Source organism: Pristis pectinata, chromosome 1 (genome assembly GCF_009764475.1).
Source record: "Pristis pectinata isolate sPriPec2 chromosome 1, sPriPec2.1.pri, whole genome shotgun sequence".
NCBI lineage: Eukaryota > Metazoa > Chordata > Chondrichthyes > Rhinopristiformes > Pristidae > Pristis > Pristis pectinata.
In genome coordinates this window covers 135068738-135093184 of record NC_067405.1, presented here as the reverse complement: position 1 = coordinate 135093184, position 24447 = coordinate 135068738, and the positions used below count along the sequence as shown (strand labels likewise).

The following is a 24447-nucleotide window of genomic DNA, read 5'->3' as shown; positions in this document are numbered from 1 at the left end:
AACACCAGCCTAAAACTGGGTGGGATGGATAATCATTAGCGACAGAAATGCACAGGACCACAATTTGCAGTCTCCATGCCCAGCATACCCGTCAGTCTACCAGTTCTGTCAGGCCGCGGGGTCAACCCTGGTTCAGTGGGAAGTGCAGAAGGACACGCTGGGAGTAGCGTCAAGCACATCAATAATTGAGGTCCGAACCTGGTAAATCGGGAACTCGGTACTGCATGCATTCTACACAAAAACAACTTCCCAGAGTCAAGCAATCTCTCAAGCAACAGATCAGCTCAAAACAAAAACTTTGAATGCCAGAGATACTCAACAGTGCAGCAGCTTCTGTGGAAACAGAGTTAATGTTTCAAATTGATGATTCTTCATCAGATTAAACGGAGCTTTTTGCAAGAACACCAGAAAATAGGAGCAGGAGCAGGCAACTCAACTCCTCTTCTGTGCCAGCTCCCCAATACCCCATAACATGCAGCCATAATCAGGAAATTGGTATCAAAAGCAACAGAATGTTACAAATGTAAAGGAATTCACAGTGTGCTTTGCCAAGTGGAGCACCCTGGAAGCTATAGTGTTTGTTCATTCTTGGCAGATCGCGCTGTGACTTCTGCTACATTCTGTTGTTGCCCTTTGGAATACAGGCAAACCCTGCGCTGTTGGCAGTCCGGGTAATGGAAATACACCCTGATGGAATTCACAGAATCACTACCAAAACATCTGGGATGTAGAATAGAAATTTGCTCTTTGAGAATTTCTGTGAAAAAAAGTAAATAAATAAACACAAATTTTTTTTCAACTTGCATTTTTGATGCATGCGCAGTTGACGTGGCTTCATGATGCAACGTGGATCGTTTTCTAGTAATGTGGGGGTCGCCTGTACTGCACTGTGTAATGAATTGACCTGTACGATTGGTATGCAGGACAAGTTTTTCACTGTACCTTGGTACAAGTGACAATAATAAACCAATACCAATTCCAATACAAAGCACTTTATTTCACTTCAGTCTTCCAACATGTAAATTGAAAGAGCCAGATAGACTATATTACCTTCAGCATAGCCACCTGTGTCCCCTGGATTGTTGATAGAGGCATGAATTGACCTAGAATACCAACCAAACACCCCCATTCCCAAGCTCCATCTTTCCTAGCCCACCCCCTTACGGAGAATAATCCGACTGCCAGCCTACACAGCCGATCTGTTCCCATTGCCCTTACAATGGCTGCAAAGAAGCAGACGATAGCTTGACTCACCTCTTCACCACCCCTCACCTCCTCACCTCCTACTTCCCCCAGTTACTGCTCAATGCTGCCCCCTGCTGATCTGTGTAGAATAAGATGGTTGTCTTGCCAGGTCATCTTGTCAGGAACCACTGTCTTGTCAACTGCAGCTGAAGGAGAAATCTCCTTGCATCCACTGAGCCTTCAGAAAACCTGACTATGATTCAATAGCTTCATAAAACCTGACCCAACAAAGAATCTGTCTGCAAAATCATCTTGAATAGCATCAGGATTAAACCCCAGTCCAGACAAAGGGTCTCGACCTGAAATGTCAACTGTCCATTTTCCTCCGTAGTTGCTGCCTGACCCACTGAGTTCCTCCAATATCTTGTGCGTTGAACCCCTCAAGCCTTTGCCATTCAGCTTGACAAGGCCTGATCTGGCACTCCAGTCCATTTACTCCAGAGCAGGGTTTGCTCCAGTACCTCGATAGATATCACCCGACACAAAAGTAATTGATCACGATGTTGTAAATTTCAGGTGAAGCTATATCCACAGCCACATAGGCATTTTGACTCAGTAGGCAACTTGGTCAGCATGGACGAGTTGGGCCGAAGGGCCTGTTTTCATGCCGTATACCTCCATGACTCTATGAGTAAGGCAAGAGGTGGCACAAGGGTAGGTTGTAATTTAAGCTTTAGAATCGTAGAGTCCTACGGCATGGAAATAGGCCCTTCAGCCCATCAAGTCCACACTGCCCATCAACCACCCATTTACACTAATCCTTCACTCATCCCATTTTTTATTCTTCTTACATTACGCTCAACTCCGCCGAGATCCTCCTACCCACCTACACATTAAGGGCAATTTCCAGTGGCCAATTAACCTACCAACCCAGAGATCTTCTGAACTGTTTCCTGGAGGGGCATTTCCAAAGGGAACAGGAGTCCATTTGCACCAGCAGGAAACTTTGAACTGACTGAGGAGGGTGTTTTAAGTACAAGAACAGTTTTCAGGAGGGATCCAAGAGCAGATGTTGATTTTCCATATCTTGGACTTTGAATCCAGCTGCATTTCCGTCTTGCAAACCATATATTGTTTGTTCTAGGAAGGGTTGGAGGCATTGACTGAGGACTTCTTCAGCTTTCCAATGCACTGGGGAAAAGACAGAAAGAGTTGCATTTACGTAGTGCCTGTCACAACCTCAACATTCTAAATCATTCTACGGTCATTGAGGTACTGAGGAAATGCATTCACCATTGTAGTATAGGAAACACAGCAGGCATGTTGAAAGCAGCTGGGTAGCACAAAGAGGTAATGGTGTTGACTGAGGGGTCAGTATTGACCAGGATATCTCTGCTCTTCCAAAATAGTGCTATGGCATGTTTTATGTTCACCTGAGGTTTCATTTGAAAAATGGCAGCTTCAGGAATGCAGTACCCCCTCAGCACCGAAATAGGATGCCAGCTTGGACTTTAATGTCAAAGTGGAGGGTATAGTGTATCAAGTTCAAGTTTCTTCTTTTCTTTTTCAATCTTTTTATTAAATTTCAAATTAATATACATAACATTAGTGATTATACACGGTGCGAAGAGATCGGGTAACAATAATAACAGTTAATATATACACTCACAGCGAGTAAAATATATAATCTGAACCTCCCAATCTCTTACTAAGTGAACATGATACAAAAGAATTTGAAAAAATATTTAATTATATGAAAAGAGAACCCCCAAATTAAAAAAAAATAAACAAAAGCAAACCAAAATCTTCAAAAAAAAAGCTGGACTGATATTTCTTCCGTTAAAAAAAAACATTATTATGTTGTTAGCTCCGCTCCTCTATATTCAAAGGTTATTGAAACAAATTTCAAGTTTATTGTCATGGGCATACATACCCAGGGTATAAATGCCATGAAAATTAGCATTTTGCAGCAACAGCACAGTACTTTACAAACATGACAAGCATAAATTACATAAATTAACATAAATTATACATGACTTACATAAAAGAATAAACAAAAATAATCATAAACATAACGGCATTAGTGCAAGTTGAGGGAAATATAGTCCAAGGTCGAATTAGGGTTTTTCAGGTCAGTTCAAGAACCTGACGGCAGTGGGGAAGAAGCTGTTGTTGAACCTTGAGGTGTGGGTCTTCAGGCTCCTGTACCTCCTGTCCAATGGCAGCAATGAGATGAGGGCACGATTGTGGGGGTAGCTGTACGGTAGGACCCCCACCATCAAAATTTTCCACCCTAAGCCTTGAGTTTTGTATTAGAACCAGTTTTAAGGTGGAATTTCTATCTAAGAAGACCTTAACAAAAAGGTGGTGCAATTGGTTCTGCTATTACTCAATAGTTATTTTCCTTAGAAACCTCACGTTATAGAAAGTCACATTATTGCAGAACAGGTTGCAGTTGGCTTCAAAGCACAGATTTAAACAGGTTTTCCAGATTGCGGTCGCACTATAACCAAAGCAGCCGGTGTAATGCAAATAGTGTTCCCTGATCCATCAATCACGTTATAACCGATTTGTGTTATAGAAACATGAGTTACACAGAATGAGCTGTATGTCCTTTAAGTGTAGAATCTTAAAACTGGCATATTTTAATAAACAATTAGAAATAATATCAGAAAATGCTGGAAATACTCTGCAGGTCAGGCAGCATCTGTGGAAGGAGGAACGGTTAACGCTTCAGTCCGGGACCCTTCATCGGATTGTGCCTGGCAAAACCTTCTCCATTCATACTTCAGTCCAATCATCCCCCTCAGGAACACATTTTGCTCCTATTTAGAGTGTTTTACCTCCAGATTCAAACTGACTTGAGTTGGATTGAGTGCCCAAGAGTGCAAAATTTGGCAATCCCTGCCTCATTCCAGGATGCTTTGTCAAAACATGGAAGCAGAAACAGACTTGTCTGAGCTCCCGGTTACTAGTGTGACAGAGCCAAGATTGAATGCTGAATGGGAGAGTTCATAGGGGTGGTATTTCATCATGGTAGTTGTCTCTTCAATCTTATTTGTACTCTTGAATGTCCAAGAAATGGGCTGACAGCAAATTAAGATCACTCATGCAAGTGATGGATGTGGACCTGGCTGGTCTTTGAATGATTGATGGTGAGTTTTGATAACATGCATTACATCAGCCAGCACAAACAGGGACCCTGTTGCACTAAGAGTGTGGAGAGGGGTATGTACAAACTGACTAGGGTGACAGGGTACTTCAACAAAAGGATGAGGTACAGCTGATATCCTCACAGGTAGACTTCATTCCTCGAGCTTCAGTGCACTGAACAGAAGTCTGTCCCGTCCTTGAATTGTTTGCTTACTTCTCTTTTACATCCCATAACATTAACACTAACTATTTGGTGGTCTGCTGTGACATTGGTGAATGTGGCTTATGAAGTCTACAATCTTTTTATCCATGGTCTTTTAGCTCCCAAGACTTCATTCTTCTAATATACCCTGCCCTGTAGGTGTTTAACCCATTCAAAACTCTGCTGCCTATTTCTGAACTCTCACCAGCTCCCATTGTGCTCGGTCACTGACGCTTGACTTTAAAATTCTTGCCCTTACTTTAAAATCCCTCCATTTCACTCTAGCCTCTTCCAGCCCTACAACCCTCCATAGTTTCTGCAGTTCTGTTGCGCAAACCTGGACGTTCATTTGTGGGTGGGGGAGGAATTGTCGATGTTTCGGGTTAAAATCTTGCATCAGGTTAGTGAGTCTTGATGCAGGGTTTCAACCCAAGACGTTGACATTTCCTCTCTCCCCACAGATGCTGCTCGACCTGCTGAGTTCCTCCAGCAGATTGTTTGTTGCTCCAGATTCCACATCTGCAGTTTCTGTGTCTCCTATTGAATGTTCATTTCTCTGCCATTGGTGTCCATGCCTTCAGCTGCCCAGCTCTGGGATTCCCTCCATAAATATCTCTGCCCCCCCTCCCCTTCTCCTCCTTAAGACACTCCTACTTCTTCATGTGAGCTTTTATTCACCAGTCCTAATGTCATCTTTCTCCACTTTTAATATAGCACTGCTTTGGAGCATCCTGAGGAACGTTGTTATTTGAAAGGCATGATGTAAATAGAAGTGGTTGTTGTTGAATCCCTGAGGGAAAGGAATAATTGAAGCGTTGCTTTAGTGGAGATCTGTGTACTATGAACTCTGAGGTTAGATCATATTACACACATAGAGAGTCACTACTCATCAGTCCCTGTCTAGTACATCACAATGTAAATTCAAGAGTTTGAACCACAGCAGAGAGTTCAAATACAGTTTGTCTGAAGTAGGGAGTCAGATCATTGTGGACCTTGCCACCCCTGTCTTCCACGCTCGCTTAGCAGGCCAGATTCAAGAGGCCCTACACCTGCAATTCGGGCAGTGAGGGATGGGACAACTATGAGCAGCGCTACCCCACCCCTGACAATCAACAAAGCTGGAGGCAGGGCTTTATCTTCTGTTGAAACCTGCAAGTGATTTTAATTACTTTCAAATATGCCTGACGTTTAGAACATCAGCTTTTTTGAGTTTGCCTCCATTACAGTTGGAATTGGAATTGGTTTATTATTATGTACCAAGGTACAGTGAAAAGCTTGTCTTGCATACCATTCATACAGATCAATTTATTACACAGTGCATTGAAGTAGTACAAGGTAAAACAATACAGAATGCAGAGTAGTAGCTACATATAAAAGTATAACAGCTACAGAGAAAGTGTAGTGCAGGTAGACAATAAGGTGCAAGGTCATTCAAGGTAGATTGTGAGGTCAAGAGTCCATCTCATCGTACTAGGGGACTGATCAATAGTCTTATAGCAGTGGGATAGAAGCTGTCCTTGAGCCTGGTGGGTACAGTATGCGCTTTCAGGCTTTTGTATCTTCTGCCACTGAAACTGGCCCTCAGCCCATCACTTCCATGCTGATCTTTTTATCCATCTACACTAATCCTATTTGCCCACATTAGGACCATACCCTTTGATGCCTTGCCTATTCATGTCTCCTGGACGTAGTGATGGTATCTGACTCCACCACCTCCTCTGGCAGCGAGTTCCAGATATCAGCCACCCTCTGTGTAAAAAAAACTTTCCCTTCAGCTCCCCTTTAAAACTTCTTCCTCTCACCTTAATTCTTTGCCCTTTTTAAAAATTTTTTTATCACTATCGCTGTTGTGAGTGAGCTAATAGAAAAATGTGAGGAAAACCATTATTGTGACTGAAAGCACCTCAAGAACCCAAGCCTTGTTCCCCACTGCCGGTGGGAAATCATTGCCTTTGATTTCACACACACAGTTCACATTGAGGAGCCAGCTGCAAATATTCAACGTGTTTATTCATTGTGGAAACATTCACTGATGGGGAGAGATTTTTGGCCAATGAGGGGCTCAAGGGGATAGATCTTCTCCTTGAAACTGGTAGACGATCAGCCCTGATCTGAATGAAGGACAGGGCGGCTTTGTGGTCTCAAATACCCCACTCCAGCTCCTGGTACTTCTGTTCTTATTGCAGTAACTGAAGCCACTTTTCATCTTGTGTATTCCCTGAACTGTTAGATGTATTGGCATTGCATGCTCTCCTTTGTATTTGATTATATAACAATTACAATCTTCAACATTAACATGTTCTGTCAGGGATGGAAAGGTCACTGGGATCCTGCAGTTCCTGAGCGAGGCTGCTCTGTCTGCATTATGCAGCAGACTGCTTCATTCGTTTCCCTCCATTCAAGCAGTTTTGAACCCATGGCAGTGAATGAGCAATGTCTTCAGAAACAACTTGCTCCAGATCTGAGAGTGGTTTCCTACTGCTCAATGCCCCTCCCCCTCCCACCCCTCCCACCCCTCCAAAGTTAGTTGAGCAGAAATCCATCCTTAGTGATTCCTATTTTGACCCATGGCATCAGTAAAAGCAACAAATACACCATATGTTTAAAAAGCTGTTTTGGTCTGTTGCTCACTTCCCTGATGTGTCCATGAACAGAGAGTAAGCTTATGCATCTGTCTCAAGAAATTAGAATGAGTACCATGCTCTGAATGGTGAGTCAGTCAGGGGTTCATACATGGATATTTTAAATAAATCTTTTTTGCTATGAAATTAAACAAGACTGACCTGGGATGTGGGGGTTCAAAATTGTCGGTGGTGCGTAGACCTCCTGATTCTGGAGGCAGGTATAAGGAGTGAACAATCCATGACGATCTGGGAGGGGTGAATGATTCACGCCTAAATCTAGTTAGGGCATATATTGGACAGATGTTCAACTACTGCTCAGGTCCAAGAGGTGGGTGTAGTGTTGTAATATTGTAGAGTATTCTTATGTTCTGCTGTCTTAGCCACTTCAAGAATACCATCAGTATTTCCCTTTTAAGGACATGTGCAGCAAAGTAATAAAGTTGTAAGGTGGACTCAATTTTGTTGAGCAGAATGGAATGTAGTGGAAGGGTTAAACCACTGGCATTTGCATGGAGTATAGTGGGCAGACATTCAATCACTGCTGGAGACCAGGAGATAATGGGCTGACATTCAACCACTGTAATGACCAGGAGGAGCGGATTCTGTCTTATTCCACCCGCACTGTAATTTGAAATCATCTCCTGACTGTCCAAATGATGTCAGCTTTTCCAAAGCGTGGAGTTTTTTATTTATCAATTTTTGGGATCTGGATGTTGCCAATAAGTCTAGCATTTATTTCCCATCCTTAATTTCCCTCGATATGGTGAGCCACCTTCTTGAACGGCTGCAGCTCTTCTGATGAAGGAACTCCCCACGCTTGTGCTGGGTAAGGAGTTCCAGGATTTAGACCCAGCAACAGTGGAGAACCAGCGATATATTTCCAAGTCAGGACGGTGTGTGACATTGAGGAGAAGCGGCTGGCAGTGGTGTTCCTGTGTATCTGAAGCCCTAGTTCTTCTTGGTGTCAAGAAGTTATGGATTGGAGTAGCCTGAGTTAGTAACTGCTGCACTGAGCATCACTAGAGGAGGGATTTAGGGTGCTGGATGGGGTACCATACCATCAAAAGGTGGCCCACTCAATGTACTGCAGGTTTAGGGAGACAGTGATGCCCCAGTTGTTGCAGAAATGGGTACACCTTCTGCATCCTGTGGTCCAATATGTTCATAGCCAGGAAGCATGATCCGAGCTGCCGCAAATGAGACCATTTCTGCATTGATAATCATCTACAGGTTAACCACTGGGTTAACCACATGGAATATATAATTGCAGTTAAGTAGAAACACATAGCAAAAAATAGTTGGATGAAAAGACCTGGCCAGATATACTGATACTGAAATGAAGCACAACAATTCACTCATGGTAGTATGTGCTTTCTGAACGGCTCCTGGAGTTGCCATGGTTTCAGATACTATTTTGGTATCTGATATAAGCCAGCTGAATGGCTTAGGCTGAGAGCAGCAAATATGATACTCTTGATCTCTGAGTACAAACATTTGCCCAGCCAATCTTTGCAGAGCTCATTAGTTGAAGGTTTCATTCTGCTGGTATCATGTTTATATTTACCATCAATTAGTGCTGAGTTGTACCTACTTTAGTGGCTCCAACCCATGTGAAATGAGATTATACAATCTTCCTTAAAAGTTGACTGGTTAAATCTCATGAACTTGCTGAGGACCCTTTCTGCTTGTTTATGCTTGCAGAGGTGAAGCTTGTGCCTCTGAGCACGCTATGAAGGTTAGCTTCAGAAGCAGAAACTGCGGGAAACATTCAGCAGGTCAGGCAGCATTGCAGAGTCTTTCAGCATTTTCTGTTTTTGTTTCAGATTTCCAGCATCCGTAATGTTTTTTGCTTTTTTGTCAGCTTTGGTGGAATTATTTAATAATCCCCTACTCACAGAATGTTATGAGGTGAAATCTAGTTTTAAGTATCAGTGACAAACAAAATTTAGTGAAAGGTCTGAGCATTGAGCCTAGAGGCTATTGCCTATGAAGCTATTGGACTGCATTGGATTACAGTCACCGGGACACAGATGTGCCTCTTCATTGAACAAGTGGGTCATCACTGACTCACCACACAGTGATGCAGTCAGTGAACCACTTTACAAACTCCTGCATGTCTTAAAGGGACCGAGAGAATCCACTGACATCGCCCGGATTTCAATCCTTACTATATTGTTTTAACAGCCCCCGACTTGCCCTTGCCATACCAAAGACAGGGAAGTCTAAGTCAAAGTCGAGTTTATTGTCATATGCACGAGTGCCATGAAAAACTTACTTGCAGCAGCATCACAGGCACATAGCATCAGATACACAACATTTACAACAAAAACGTAAATTAATCATAAATTATATGCATTTTTTACAAGAAATAACACAATTAGAACAAAAAAAATGTCTATTGTAGTGCAAAGTGGTCACGGTATTGCTATATTGAGGTCGTGATTAGGGCTGTGCAGGTTGGTTCAAGAACCGAATGGTTGAAAGGAAGTAGCTGTTCTTGAGCCTGGTGGTGTGGGATTTCTGTACGTCCTGCCCGATGGTAGCTGCGAGAAGATGGCATATCCCGGGTGGTGGGGATCTTCGACGATGGATATAGCAATTGTCTACTCTATGTGAAGAAAGTCACTTTACTTTTCTCAGGCCATAATGAGCTGGGCACTAGAAATGATTCCATTCACAGAAGTTAATCAACTTCAGGCTAAGCACAGTGCAACGTTCCCGGGCTGGGTGTCTCCAGGCAGCCTGTTGACAAGGACCATTTGTATTTTGTGCTTCTGGATCACTTGCAGAATCCTGTGGGTGGGTCTTGGAGGAAAGACCAAAGGCAAAGAAGAGTGAAGGAGCCAACAGGGAGAGGGAGGGGAGTTAGAGGCAGCCACTAAGAGCAGAGGGGAGGAAGTCAGGAGGAAGAGATGAGCAATGGAGAGGAAACTGCCTGTGGATTAATGCAGAATTCCAGTACATTTATTCTAGGAGAAAGCCTGCAGGGTCCCTTTTGAGGGTCACCAGTAATGTCATTTTCGGATCAAATTCACCTGAACACACTGCAATATGGACTGTCCCATTATACAATCGTAGTTGGACAGGTTATTTGCATATGCAAATTGACTAGGGCTAGTATCGGGCATGGGCCCTGATTGCTTCCTTCAATGCCCATCCCAGCAATGAAATCATGATGGAAGCTTCAGTGTCCATTTAACCTCTGTACAATGGCCAGCATGCTGTTGAAGTCCTCATCTGTTCTCTTTAACCTACCTGCTGACTGGAAGACTGACTGTGTTTTGGGTTTGACTCATGGACTCGAGTGCTAGCTGGCTGGAGGGCTCCCTCATTACAGGCTGGCCTGTGAAATGGGTCTCAGAAAACGGGTGCTAGATACTTAGAGTCATAGAGCAATACAGCGTGGATACAGGCCCAACCAGTCCACGCTGACCATGGTGTCCACCCAGCTAGTCCCAAGCCCCAGCCCTAAAATTGAAATTGCTGCCAGAATTCTCCCAGTATACATGTCGTGAATGGGTTTGTTAATGCTTCAGGGAGGGTCGTCCTCAGCTTAACCACTTCATGAAGGTGGAGAGAAACAGCAAGCTGCAGAAGGTGGAGACAGCATTGGCACATTTTGAAAATCTCCTACATAGAACTGGGGCAGGCTCTCTGATGTTTCCAGGAAGTATTTTGTTGTTTCCCTTTACGGGTCATTATTTTGTTTGGTAGTGCGCTGGTTAACGTGTCCCTATAAAATTAATATAAATGTGAGCTACAAGAATAAGTGTTAACATGTGGATGCACATACACACATAAAGATACAAAAAAGATTGCACATGGGTTTACTGAGATTACCACACGCAGACATGCATTCACTCACACTGACTCTCTCTCTCTCTCTCTCTCTCTCTCTCACACACACACACACACAAAACCATATACACATACATGCTGCTAAACACACACACAGACTGCTAAACATACACTTGCTAAACAAACACAAACACACATTGAAAAACACACACACAAACACATACAATGCTAAACATGCACACACACAACACAGACACACACAGACACACACAGACACACACAGACACACACACACACACACACACACACAAACATCGCTAAAGACAGACAAACATAAACATTAGCCCCAGTCAGCATCAGCCACCCCTGCCCCTGCCCTGGAGATGTTGGATTTGAGATGGGGTTGCAGGAGGTCAGGTTTCCGATAGTCTGCTCCCCATATTTGCACTGTTGAAGCAGTGGTACCAAAGCCCAGTTATCTGTTGAGAGATGAGATGTGTCTGGACTTCTGGTGTATCTACCGCTCTGATTGCAGATATCGTCAAAGAATCACACCTGATAGCAAGAGGCCGTTCACCCCATCTAGGGTATGCTTCCTTCTTTTGAAAGCATTACCCAATTATTCCCCACTAAATGGTGAAAGTAACTCATAGTCTTTACCTGTACACTCATCACTAGCATTGCCGAGTTAACCATTTGAACTGATTGTGTCTGCTAATTTCTTGTCAATATTCCACACTGTCTCACACAGGGAGCACTTTCCCCAGAGCCCTGCAGGTAATGGATCTGCAGGGGGATTAAGTCCATTTTTATTTAAAACTTGCCTTGCCAGCATTGGAAAAACCTTATTAAAAAAATCACTTAAATAATACTGAATTACAGAGTAATTGTAAAAGGAAAAGGATATTATGAGTTTAATGAGACAGTTTTATAAAAAGGAGTCAGGCCTGCACTGACTTTGAACCGTTTAATACTAGTTCATACTAGTTCCAACTCAAAGCTGCCTTGGGGATTGCTAAGTTTATTAGATGTGCAGTACTTAGGCTGCAGCAGGCGTGAGGGAGGTCAGAGAGTGGAGCTCTCTGGAGTGGAATGCTTGTTCCAGATCTGAGAGTGGTTGACAGCTGCACAGATGAACGGTCCCTCCGCGCCGCTTCAGGGGTCGTGGGCTGGAAAAGGTTCTGACCCTGCAGCATGGGATGCCCTGATCCTGACTGCAGGGATTAAAAAGGACTGGAGAGATGGATTGTGTGTCACTCATGTTGGAAAACAGCTGTAAGTTCTGTTGCTATGTGAAGTATGGGGTCTGGAATACAGGAGGGGGAAGCATTGGTAAGTTGGATAGAGCCATAGAGTAATACCGCTTGGAAACAGGCCCTTCAGCCCAACTCCTCCATGCTGACCGTGGTGATGTCAGTCGTAGCTAAAAGACGATGATGGCTTTGGATCCCACACTTAGAGAGTTAGGCATCGTTGACTCAGTGTGGTCATTACATTATAGGACTTGCACCCAGAGTTCTGGACCTTTATTCAGTGAGGCAGGTTTGAATCCCACCCTAGCAGCTGAAGAATTCAATTAAGTTAAACCTGAAATTTTATCAAAAGAAAGTTAGTCTTGGTTTTGGTAACCATGAAATCACCAGATTATCATAAAAACCCACTTGGTTCTCTATCATCCTTCAGGAGGAGAAATCTACCTTCCACCCCAATCTGGCCTATATGTGACTCCAGACTGCCAAAGTGGTTGAGTGAGTGTTGAGATTGTCAATGGCATTTACACATTGAATTCCTCAGTTGTTTCCCTTCCCCTCTTCTGGCAAGTTACATTGGCTTCAGCTGTGGTTCAATGCGTAGAACTCTGAACCATGAGGTTTTGGGTTTAATTCTTCAGAAACTCGAGGGTGGAAATCTCAGCTTGACACCCCGGTGCCGCACTGAGGGAGTGCTACACTGTCACAGGTCATTTGGACGATGTGATAAGCCAAGGCCCACACTGCCCTCTCAATTAAAAGAACCCCGCAGCACAATTTTCAAGAAGAGCAGGAGAGTTTACCCTAGTCTCCTGGCCAATATTTAACCCTCACAGAACTGAAAAGCAGAATACTTGAGTTTTAAATGTTTGCTGTTTTATACATTACAACAGTACACAGTAAATGACAGGGCCTTGGAGAGCATTCTTGAATAGAGAGACTTAGGGGTACAAGTTCGCTGAACGTGGTGACACAGGTAGAGAGGGTGGTGAAGAATGCACTTGGCACACTTGTCTTCATCAGTCAGGACACTGAGTACAAGAATTGAGACATCATGTTATAACTGTATGAGTCATTGGTGAGACCACACTAGGAGTACAGTGTGCAGTTCGGGTTGCCTAGCTATATGAAGGGGAAGTCATTAATCTGGAAAGTGCAGAAAATATTCACAAGGATGTTGCCAGGACTGGAGGACCTGAGTCATAAGGAGAGACTGGATAGGCAAGGGCTTTCTTCCCTGGAGCATAGGAGGATGAGGGGTGACCTTATAGAGGTTTATAAAATCATGAAAGGCATAGATAAGGTGGATGGTCATAGTCTTTCTCCTAGGAGAGGGAAGTCTTAAATTTGAGGTCATAGATTAAAGGTGAGAGGGGAAAGATTTGAGGGGCAGGTGGGTAACTTGGTTAGCAGGGACGAGTTGGGCCGAAGGGCCTGTTTCCGTGCTGTTTAACTCTTTGACTCCAACAGTGACTGCCCATTAAACATATCTCACTGGCTGCAAGGTTCTCTGGCACTCCCAGAAAGAGATATGAAATGTGCTATAAAATACAAGTCTTTCTTTTAGGACTGCGCACAGTCCCCACAGTGGAATTCAGCAGCACCATATGGCTGTGAAAATTGATGTAGCTAAAGGGTTGTACTTGGCAAGGTGGGGCCTTCTGCAATGACTGTGCCATGTCAAGGCAGCAACGCATTGGAGGTGGTGATCCAGGGCCACTCTCAGGTCACTTGAAGTGCTTTGCTTGGAAGCTCAGTGAGGTAATATGAAATAATAATGTCCAGTTCATGTTCTTTGGGATGATGGAATCTGATAGGTTAAATCTTTAAATCCCAAATTCCAGAATTTTGTGATAAGAATCCCGGAAGAAGCAAAGATTCTAGTTTCCTAGTGGATCTGCAGAACAACAAATCCCTTTTGATTAATGTTTCCTCTAAGAAATTTATTTTTAGTGCTGAACAGTGCAATGCCCTAGAATTAAACTTTGTCACTTACGGTTACCTAAGGACCCGTTCATTACTATCCAACCAAATGGAGCAATATATAAATAACCTGACTTACATATGCTGAGTCTGCTCAGTTTCAGTGTCAGTGGGAGAGTATGTGTGTGCCTTGATAATGTAGTCTGTGTGTGAGAGAGAGTGTGTCAGTGTGAGGCACAAGAGACTGCAGATGCTGGAATCTGGAGCAATAAACACTGCTGGAGCAGGCAGCATCTGTGGAGGGAAACAGACAGTCAACATTTTGGGTCGAGATCCTTCATCTGGATTGAAGGGTAAAGAGGAGATAGCCTGTACAAAGATGAGAGGGGAGGGGATGGAGCAAGAGCCGACAAGCGATAGGTGGATCCAGGTGAGGAGGGGTGACGGCCAGATGGAGGAGGAAAGAGTGGATTTAGCGACTGGGAGGTGATTGTTGGAGGCCACAAAAGGCTGCAGATGACAGAATCTGACAGGAGAGAAAGGTGGAGCATGAAAGCAAACAAGGGAGGTGGAACAAATATATGTTTTTATGTTGCAGTCGGTATGTGTCGGTGTGAGTGCATATGTGTGAAAAAGAGTATTAGTGTGAGAATGTTTATATTGAGTGGGAGAGATAGTGCATGTAGGTGTGAGAATGTGTGGCTGGTTGCATGTGAACCTGTTATGTGTTTCTGTGCGAGTGTGTTTGTATGTGTATGTGTTTGAGAGAAAGAGTGTGTCAATGTGAGAGTGTGTATCTGTGAGTAACAGTCCATGTGTTTTTTTGTGAGGGTGTGTGCACAACCTTGTGTCCATTTAGTCTTAACATTCCATTTTATTGATGTAGAAGATAAATTGACCTAATGGGCATTGTTGGTAAAAAGAAAACATTCTGAGGCTCCTTGGAATAACTCATATGTGAGTTCCCTGAGTAACCTACAATGCACACACAGCAAAATGCTATTGCAAAGCTACTTCAGGTAAATGCATCCATTCTAAATTTGATGAATCTGGGGCTTTCCCCTTGGCTTGCTCAAGGCCCCACATTAATACAGCTCGCTCATACCTGTCTGATTTGGAAGGTGCTCCAAGCCGGGACTCCTGAAGGCAGGTATTACCTGTTCAAAATGTTCAATGCACGTTAACAAGAATTGAAATAAATAGAAGAACAGGAACAATTGGTGTCAGCTGCAGCTAGGACAACAGTACTTCTGTCTCTGAGCTGGCATTCTGATGCTTTGAATCTCACTACAGCCATTGCCTTACTGAGTGAGTTACCGAGCTCCTGAAAATGTACTCTGAGCATTTTAAAAGATACCACTGCACCTTTCAGAATCAGATTTATTATCACTGACTTATATGACGTGAAGTTTGTTGTTTTGCGGCAGTGGTACAGTGCAAAGACATAAAGTTAGTATAAATTACAAAAATTTCATGATAAATTTCACTCAATATTAAAGCACATAGGCTCAATGCAGATTATGTTTATCATAAGCTCAGTGTTAGACAGTACAACAGTGAATATGCTACAGAGATACTTTATTGGCCGTATATCATTTTGGGGAACATCCTGTGGTCATGAAGGCATTACATAATCCAGGCGTCTCCAGATAACTATCAGTGTCTATCGCTGAGACTGCGCCGTCTGGTGATAGGGCTAGATTTCTGCATCACACCCCTCAGCATCTACGAAAGGGGAAAGAACAGATTAATGTTTAAGAAGTACTACAGTCAATGTTGGGTCTGCTCTCGTGAGGAAGTTGTTTCTCCTTCATCTGCTGATAGGCCTGCCGTGTTTTTGTGCCATTTCTATTTTCATTTTCAATGCCCAAAGTTTACACCTGCCTTGTATGCCTCGGGGTCATTCATTAATATTATTGGTTTATGATTATCACATGTACCGCGATACAGCGAAAAGCTTTTGTCTGCATGCCACCCTGACAGTTCATGCCATACCTAAGTACATTGAGGTAGTAAAAAGAAAACAGAATGCTGAATTTAGTGTGGCAGTTACAGAGGAAGTACAGTGCCAGTAGACAAATAAAGTGCAAGGGCCACAACGAGATATTGGTATTAGTTTATTATTGTCACTTGTACCGAGGTTCAGTGAAAAGCTTGTCTTACAAACCGATCGTACAGGTCAATTCATTACACAGTGCAGTTACATTGAGTTAGTACAGAGTGCATTGACGTAGTACAGGTAAAATCAGTAACAGTACAGAGTAAAATGTCACAGCTACAGAGAAAGTGCAGTGCAATAAGGTGTAAGGTCACAACAAGGTAGATCATGAGGTCATAGTCCATCTCATTGTATAAAGGAACTGTTCAATAGTCTTATCACAGTGGGGTAGAAGCTGTCCTTAAGTCTGGTGGTACGTGCCCTCAGGCTCCTGTATCTTCTACCCGATGGAAGAGGAGAGAAGAGAGAATGTCCCAGGTGGGTGGGGTCTTTGATTATGCTGGCTGCTTCACCAAGACAATGAGAGGTAAAGACAGAGTCCAAGGAGGGGAAGCTGGTGAGATAGATTGGGAGATCAAGAATTCTTTTTTTATGAGAGGTCCGTTCAAGAGTCTGATAACAGTGGAATAGAAGCTGTCCTTGAACCTGGTGGTGTGTGCTCTTAAGCTTTTGTATCTTCTGCCTGACGGGAGAGGGGAGAAGAGAGACTGACCAGGGTGGGAGGGGTCTGGTCAACAACAATCCTTGGATTGGGTGTAAAGATGTTCTGAGCTTTGTCAGTATATTGTAGGAATGGGAAAGCATCTTTCTTTTAATAAAATGCAGTGTGTTTCCCTCTGTAGCAGTCAAGTGCCGGTGATCTGAAGGCCATCCGTAAGACTTACCCAGCGCCGCTCAAGTCAGAGTCTCCACATTCTTCACCACTGCCACCACCATTTCAAGAACCAACACAAAATGTGAGTACAGTGCAAGGTTGCCTTGCCCTTGGAATCATAGCAGAACACTTTGCCTTCCTCCTGGGTCTGTACAATACACTAAATTCTGCATCAAGTGTCTAGTTCAGATTCCCTCAAGAGCCCCACCATGTCACTGGCCAAGGGTGTGTGATCATCCTGACACTGAACAGTGGGTGTAATTACTGTCACCCTTTGATACAGGCAGTGTGATCACCATATCACTGACCAAGTGTGTGTGATTACCATGACAACTCAAACAGTGTGTGTGTGTGTGGTGACTACAACCCTTTGATACAGGCAGCGTGATCACCATGTTACTGGTAGATTGTGTGTGATCATGACACCGTTCCAGAGAGATTAAGTAATCGTTTAATAGAATCAGTGAATATACTTCCCCGTGTGGGAGAGTCCCTCTGCAGAGGATGTGTATGTAAGATAATACATCCAATGGGGAATTCAGGAAAAGCTTCTTCATCTGGACAATGTTTAGATCACATTGAGGTGCTGAAGCCAAAGCCCAGTTGCATCTAGTGGGAAGCCAGGTAAACATGCTGGGGGAGAAAAGACATAGGAAATGCTAACAGGAGGATTCTGATGAGGAGCTTGGATCACTGGGCCTAATAGCCTGTCCCCATGCCATAAACTTAATGACATTCATTTGAGAATGGCACAAAGCGGTCAGTGATGAAACAGTAACAGAAACGGAGACCATCGGATTAACTTAAACCGTCTCTGGTCACATGCCCGCTGAAACAATCAAAAAAGATTGTGTATGTATTAAGAGATTATTGCGGCTGATGGAACACGAAAGGGGCAAAATCAGTGAGAGCAATGAATCTCCTACAAAGTCTTCAGCCAAGTGGATAATTTGAGGAGCAGAGCTCTCAAGGCAAGGTTTTCAATTGTTGCTCTGCTGGTCTGGCTCATTAAGCGGTGCCCTTTACGCACGATTGCAATGAGAAATATATAATCCTATCAAGTCAGGCATTATTCCACACCTAATTGCACTCGCACAGGCACAGTTTCATCACTAATGAGCTGTGTGGCTCAACAGTGGCATGAATAATGACGTATGGGTCTGTGAATCCGTGATAACCGCAAGGTTATTTGTCTAAATTAGCCCGTTCACATTCATTTAAGGCTGGTACTTGTGGAGGTAAAAGCGATGCTCTCTGTGTAATTGGCAGCAGCATGCAGTGTGATAAATTCCAGCTGGGATCGGCACTGAAGCAGCAGCAATCTGGACAAGGCTCAGGGGGCATGTAGCTGAGGTATATTGGAGTTGGAGTGCGAGCCTGTCATTTGCCTTTGTGTAGAAAACTCTTGAGTGCAGCCCGTGCAAAAAAAGCTATTTCACCCTCCGATTGCTCTTAGTTCATGAATTGCCCCCTCGAGCAGGTGGGTCAAGAACCACTCACTCACCCTTGCTGCATTAGGAGGGTTGAAATGAAAAAAATCTCTCTGGAATATATGTGAACCGGTTTGGTTTAAAAGCCACTGCAATAATCACCGGGTCCGAACGCACCCTTTTACAGCAGCCGTTGGATATTGTGATTGCGTTATGTGAAAGATTGAGTCGTGTGCGTACAACACTTTTCATATTCCCAAAGCAGTTCTACAACCAAAGGTAGCTTTAGAACTGCGAGCAAGATTGCAATGTGGCAACCATGGCAGCCAGGTCGCACACAGCAATCTCCTACAAAGCAGGAAGATCATGGTTAATTTCTCTTTTTTAATGCTGTTGATTGAGGGATGAGTATTGGTCAGGAAAATGGGCATAACTTCCCCGTTCTTCAACATAGTGATGCTGGATTTTTTTTATATCCACTGGGGACCTTAGTTTACTACCATATTTGAAAGATGGTGCTTTCAACAGTGTAGCATTTCTCAGCACTGCTCCAGTGCACAGTCCTGGATTATTCTGCTTTAGTTTCGGTAATGACTCACAACTTTATGACTTGGAGATCGCAGGACTGGCAAATGAACCATTGGTCTCATTGGCCTGGTTTAAGTTAGGAAATGCTTCTTACGAATCTTGATTTGGGCTGGCTTTGCCAAATTCCACGGTTTAAAGAACTGTCGGTGAAGCCATGGGGAAGTTATTGCCTCTTGGAAGTTAATGGGGTTCAGGAAGGACTGGGAGAGTTGATGAGAATGTGGGATGAATGAAAATAGGATCAATGGAGGATTAGTGCAAATGGGTGATTGATAGTCAGTGTGGACTTGGTGGGCCGAATGGCCTGTTTCTGTGTCCTATGTCTCTATGACTCTATGTCCAGGCATGGGATGCAGAGTTACCAGAAAAGAACCTGGGGATACTGAGGATGAGGGAGTAAGAGGGACCAAAGGTTTGCTCCTGTTAAAAGCTGTCAGAAAGTGCTGAAGAGGTTTTATTTTGTGCTGTTACATGGTGGGCATGTTAAAATTAAAGGTGTAAGACTCTAAATAAGGTAGAGTAAATGGCTTGGTGCCTAGTAATGGTGTGTAGAGTCCATCGCATAAATTTGGTCAGTCCCATCCAACCCTGGTCATGGAGTGAGGAGCTGATCACCATCTCGGAGAGTTACAGCATTGAACCATGCATTATACAGCATTGAACTGTGCTACACTAGTCCTGTTTATCTGCACTTGGTTGGTAACTGTCTACGCCTTGGTCTGGAATACTCTACAGAGGGCAAGGGAAGAAGGGAAAGACAGACCCATATTTTTAACCACCTCAAAACCTCCACTCACCTCCCCAAAACACTTCAGAACCAATTGAATACCATGTGACATGTGATTACTGTCGCAGGAAATGCAGCAGACAGTTTGCACACAACAGCTCTCACTAATAGTTGGTTGAGGACTGAGGGATCATAATTGGCACATCTCTTCTGCTCCTCTTTGAAATTGTGACAGGGTAGGTGGGATCTTGGTTAACTGAAGGGAACCACAGAATTTTAGAAAACTTACAGTGTGGGAGACCATTCAGCCCATCACATCTGTGCCAGTCAGGAAGAGCTAATCTCACTTCCCAACACTAGGCCTGCAGCTGTGAATGTCTCAGCTCTTGAATTCCACATCAAAATCTTTAACTGTGATGACTGTTTCTGCCTCGACCCCTCTTCATCCAGTGAGTTCAGACCCCACCACTCTCTGGGTGACCTCATCTACTCACAATCTACCCCTCTAACTTTAAATCCATACATTTGTGCTTTGACCCCTCAGCTAAGGGAAATAGATCCTTGCTGTTTACTCTGTTGAGGCCCATCATAATTTTGTCAACATCAATCAAGTCTCTCCCCAACTTCCTCTATTCGAAAAAAAATGCTAATTTATCTGATCTTTGCTCGAAGCTACAATTTTCATTTCTGCTTTCCTGAATGCAATCTCATCTTTCGTGTAATGTGGTGACCAGAACTGTATATAGTACTCAAGCTGCAGTCAAACTAGTGTTGTATACAATGATAGAATTATAGAATCATACAGCACAGAAACAGGCCCTTCAGCCCAACACGTCCATGCCGACCAAGTTACCCACCTGAGCTCGTCCCATTTGCCTGCGTTAGATCCATATCTCTCTAAATCTTTCCTATCTGTCTAAACTACTTTTAAACGTTGAAGCTGTTATTGCCTCTCCCACTTCCTCTGGCAGCTCGATCCACATACCCACCACCCTCTTTGTGAAAATCTTGCCCCTCACAACCCCTTAAAATTTTTCCCCATCACCTTAAATCTATGTTCTCTAGTTTTAGACTCCCTGACCCTGGAAAAAATATTGTGACCATTCACCCTATCTATGCCCCTCCTGATTTTATAAACCTCTATAAGGTCATCCCTCAGCCTCCTTTGCTCCAAAGAAAAAAGCCCTAGCCTGTCCAGTCTCTCCTTATAACTCAAGCCTTCCAGTCCCGGTAACATCCTCATGAATCTTTTCTGCACCCTTTCCAATTTAATCACATCCTTCCTATAGCTCAGTGAGCAGAACTGCTCACAATGCTTCCAAGTGTGGTCTCACCAGTGTCCTGTGAAGTTGTAACAAGACACCCCAACTCTTGTACTCAGTGCCCTGACCAATCAAGGTGAGCATCCCAAATGTCTTCTTCACCATCCTATCTACCAGTGTCTCCACTTTCAGGGAACTATGTACCTGCACCCTTGAGTATCTCTGTTAGCGTATTTCTATCAGAGCCTTCCTGCTCTTATATTAAATGCCTCAGCTGATAAAGGAAAGTATCCTGTATGCCTTTTTAGCCACCTTTCTTGTTGCATCTCCACAGGTGAAGGGGATAAAAAAATATTCTTTTTTCCATCAACTCTGTGAGCCTGTGATCCAATGGGACTGGCCTTGTTGGTTTGTCATTTCTACAAGTCTGCACATGATTTTTGGGAAAGTCTACCAGTGATTCCACAACTCAGCAATTCCAGTAGAGATGGGATTATAGTTGGCAGAGGTGGAGGCTACAGAATTGAGGCTGTATTGGTAACCTGTGCTAGAGATTATGGACTAGCAGATATATTCTACTATATCCTGAGTATGTTGTATAATATGTTTGGATCATTTCTCTCCATGAATTCAGTTTGGAATATAAATTTCTATTAAAAGCTCAAAATTGATTTCTTTCTTGCTTTGCGTTTTAATCTGAATTACATGTGCAGCTAAATTTATTATGACAGGGCTGGGACAGAATCTGTCAGATGATTTGAAATGGTGAAGAGGTCTGAGTCTGTCTAATTGACAACCAACAGCACAGCAACAAAACCCCAGTCCTCTAATTTCCCAACCCAGCACACAACCGCAAAATGAAAATCTTTCATGCATGATGCCAATATGTCTTGTGTTTGTGTGACATGAACTGTCAAATAAAGGCTGGTCCCAGGAATATTTCAACAAAGGCTTAAGTCAAAGGCTCGAGCATAAATAAACTTATAATCATATGGTGCTTTTAGGTTTCAGCAGTGTAGTTGACTCCTAACACTGAGGTCTTGCCTGGTTGATGAAAGGCATGGTATAAATTATCCAGCTCACCTAATCCTGGCACTAATGGAGACCTACTTCTTGGGCATCTGGACCATGTGTGGAATCTGTGACCTTGAATCTAATAAGCCTGAAGGAGACAGAGTGACTTCAGCTGTAAGACAGGAAAACAACAGATACGTAGATATAAAGGATGAAGACAATTAGCCTCTCAAGCTTGTTCCACCATTCAATTAGATCATGGTTAGTCAGTGATTCACTTCATACACTTGCTTTTTCTACCTACCCCTTAATAATGGCTAACAAAACAAAATCCATCTCATATTTAAAATTCACAAACTACCACAGTTCGAATGTAGAAATGTTTCCTAACTTTCTGAAAGGCTCCTGAATACTGTTCTTGCTGCCTCAGAACAGCAGCCAGCATAATTGAAGGCCCCATCCACCCTGGACATTCTCTCTTCCATAGGGCAGAAGATACAAAGGATTGAAAAAATGCACCACTAGGCTCAAGGACAGTTTTTATCCCGCTGTTGTAAGACTCTTGAACGGACCTCTTGTACTTTAAAGATGAACTCTTGACCTCACAATCTACCTCGTCGTGGCCCTTGCACCTTATTGTCTCCCTGCACTGCACTTTCTCTGTAACTCTAACACTATTTTCTGCTTTCTGTTATTGCTTTTCCCTTGTACCACCTCAAAGTACTTAAGTTTTGAAATGATCTGTATGGATGGCTTGCAAAACTAAGTTTTTCACTGTATCTCAGTACATGTGACAATAATAAACCAATACGAATACCAATAGTGATTTTCACACTATGCCCTCTACCTACAGACTCTCCACCCACCAGTGCCTCTTAACATATTTGAAATTTCAATCATGCCACCCCTTAACTTTTAGGTTTTCAAGGAATAAGCCATAATTTAGGTAATTGAGACACAAAAGTCCTGATGCAGGTTTTAGATTCGAAATGTCGACAATTCCTTTACCCCCACAGATGCTGCTTGACCCACTGACTTCCTCCAGCAGATTGTTGCTCATAGTTTGAGTAATCTCTCCTTGTAAATGTATCCTTGGAGCCCAGTTATCAATGTAAATCAATGCCTTAGCATCTCTCTGCCAGGACCCAAGTTGCTCTGACACAATGATGTACAATCCCTTTAAGGACCACTGCTGCAACAGGTGAGGCTAAAGGTAAAGGTGGTCTAGATTATTAGAACATAGGACACTACAGCACAGTACAGGCCCTTCGGCCCACAATGTTATGCCGACATTTTCTCCTGCTTGAATATCTACCTAACCCTTCCCTCCCAAATGTTAACCCTTTCCTCTCATTTCTCTATCATTCTCTTAAATGTCCCTAATGTATCTGCCCCCACAACCTCTGCTGGCAGTGCATTCCATGCACCCACCATTCTCTGTTATTTTTCCTCAGCCTTAAATTTTCCTCCTTCTTCTCAAAGACTAGCAAGCCATAATAGAATCACATCTCCTTGGCCACGTCATCATTCTTAATGTGAGTGTAAATAGGTTGTTATAAGGTTGAGGGAAGAAAAGAAGTCCCAGGCTCCACCCCAGTCCTCAGCAACTGAACAGAATTCAGAGGGTACCACTTGGGGTGAAAAAACATATGAAGTGGCCAGTGACATAGTTGATCTGTTCGTTTTTATTTTCCAGAAATCCTTGGGGAAGATTCCATTAGTTTGTCAAATAGCAAACGTTTAAAACTTAGGTGTTACTAATTTAAGGCAGAGATGAACTCAGAGAGCGGTGAGTCTTTGGAACCCTTTTCCTCAAAGGATAGTGAAAGCAGAATCTTTAAATATTTTTAAGACAGAGATAAGATATATTCTTGATAAAGATGGAAATGCTGAGCTGAGGTTACAATCAGATCAGCAAAGATCTTATTATCTGGGAGAGCAAGGTTGAGGCACTGTGTATGTTTATGTATAACTTCACAGAATCACACAGAACAGAGCAGCTCTGAATAACCTACCCAAGGAACCCTACTCCCACTGCTCTTTCCTCACAGCCATAGAATTATTACAGCAATGAAGGGGGCTGTTTGGCTCACTGAGTCTATGCCAACTCTTTGTCGAGCAATCCTGTCAGTTCTATTCCTCTGTTCATTCCCCAGAGCCCTATGTTATTTTCCCTTAAGTGCCTATCCGGTTCATTTTGGAAAGACTTTGCGGAATTCTGCCATTGTTTTTTCCTTTTCAAGTACATACTCTGTTAAGCTTTTGATGGTTGCTATGGGAGCTGTTGTCACCACCCATGCAAGCAGTGCATTCCAGAATATAACAGGAGTCTTACTGACCACCTCATTCCTCCTTCCGAGGGGCGTGAAGGCCAGTGCTGGCATCTGCATCATCTCATTGGTTTAAGTAGTTAACTCG

At 43.3% G+C, this 24447-nt stretch overlaps 1 protein-coding gene across 4 annotated transcripts in view; it reads left to right on the top strand.

Annotated features, from left to right (window-relative positions):
- LOC127569970 (coiled-coil domain-containing protein 85C-like) overlaps positions 1 to 24447 on the top strand; it is a 206198-nt gene that overhangs the window by 158063 nt on the left and 23688 nt on the right. For all 4 annotated transcript variants that reach the window (XM_052015115.1, XM_052015100.1, XM_052015109.1 and 1 more), the window contains one exon: positions 16977 to 17090. In XM_052015115.1, the coding sequence (XP_051871075.1) occupies positions 16977 to 17090 (114 nt within the window). The remainder of the gene's footprint in view (positions 1 to 16976; positions 17091 to 24447) is intronic.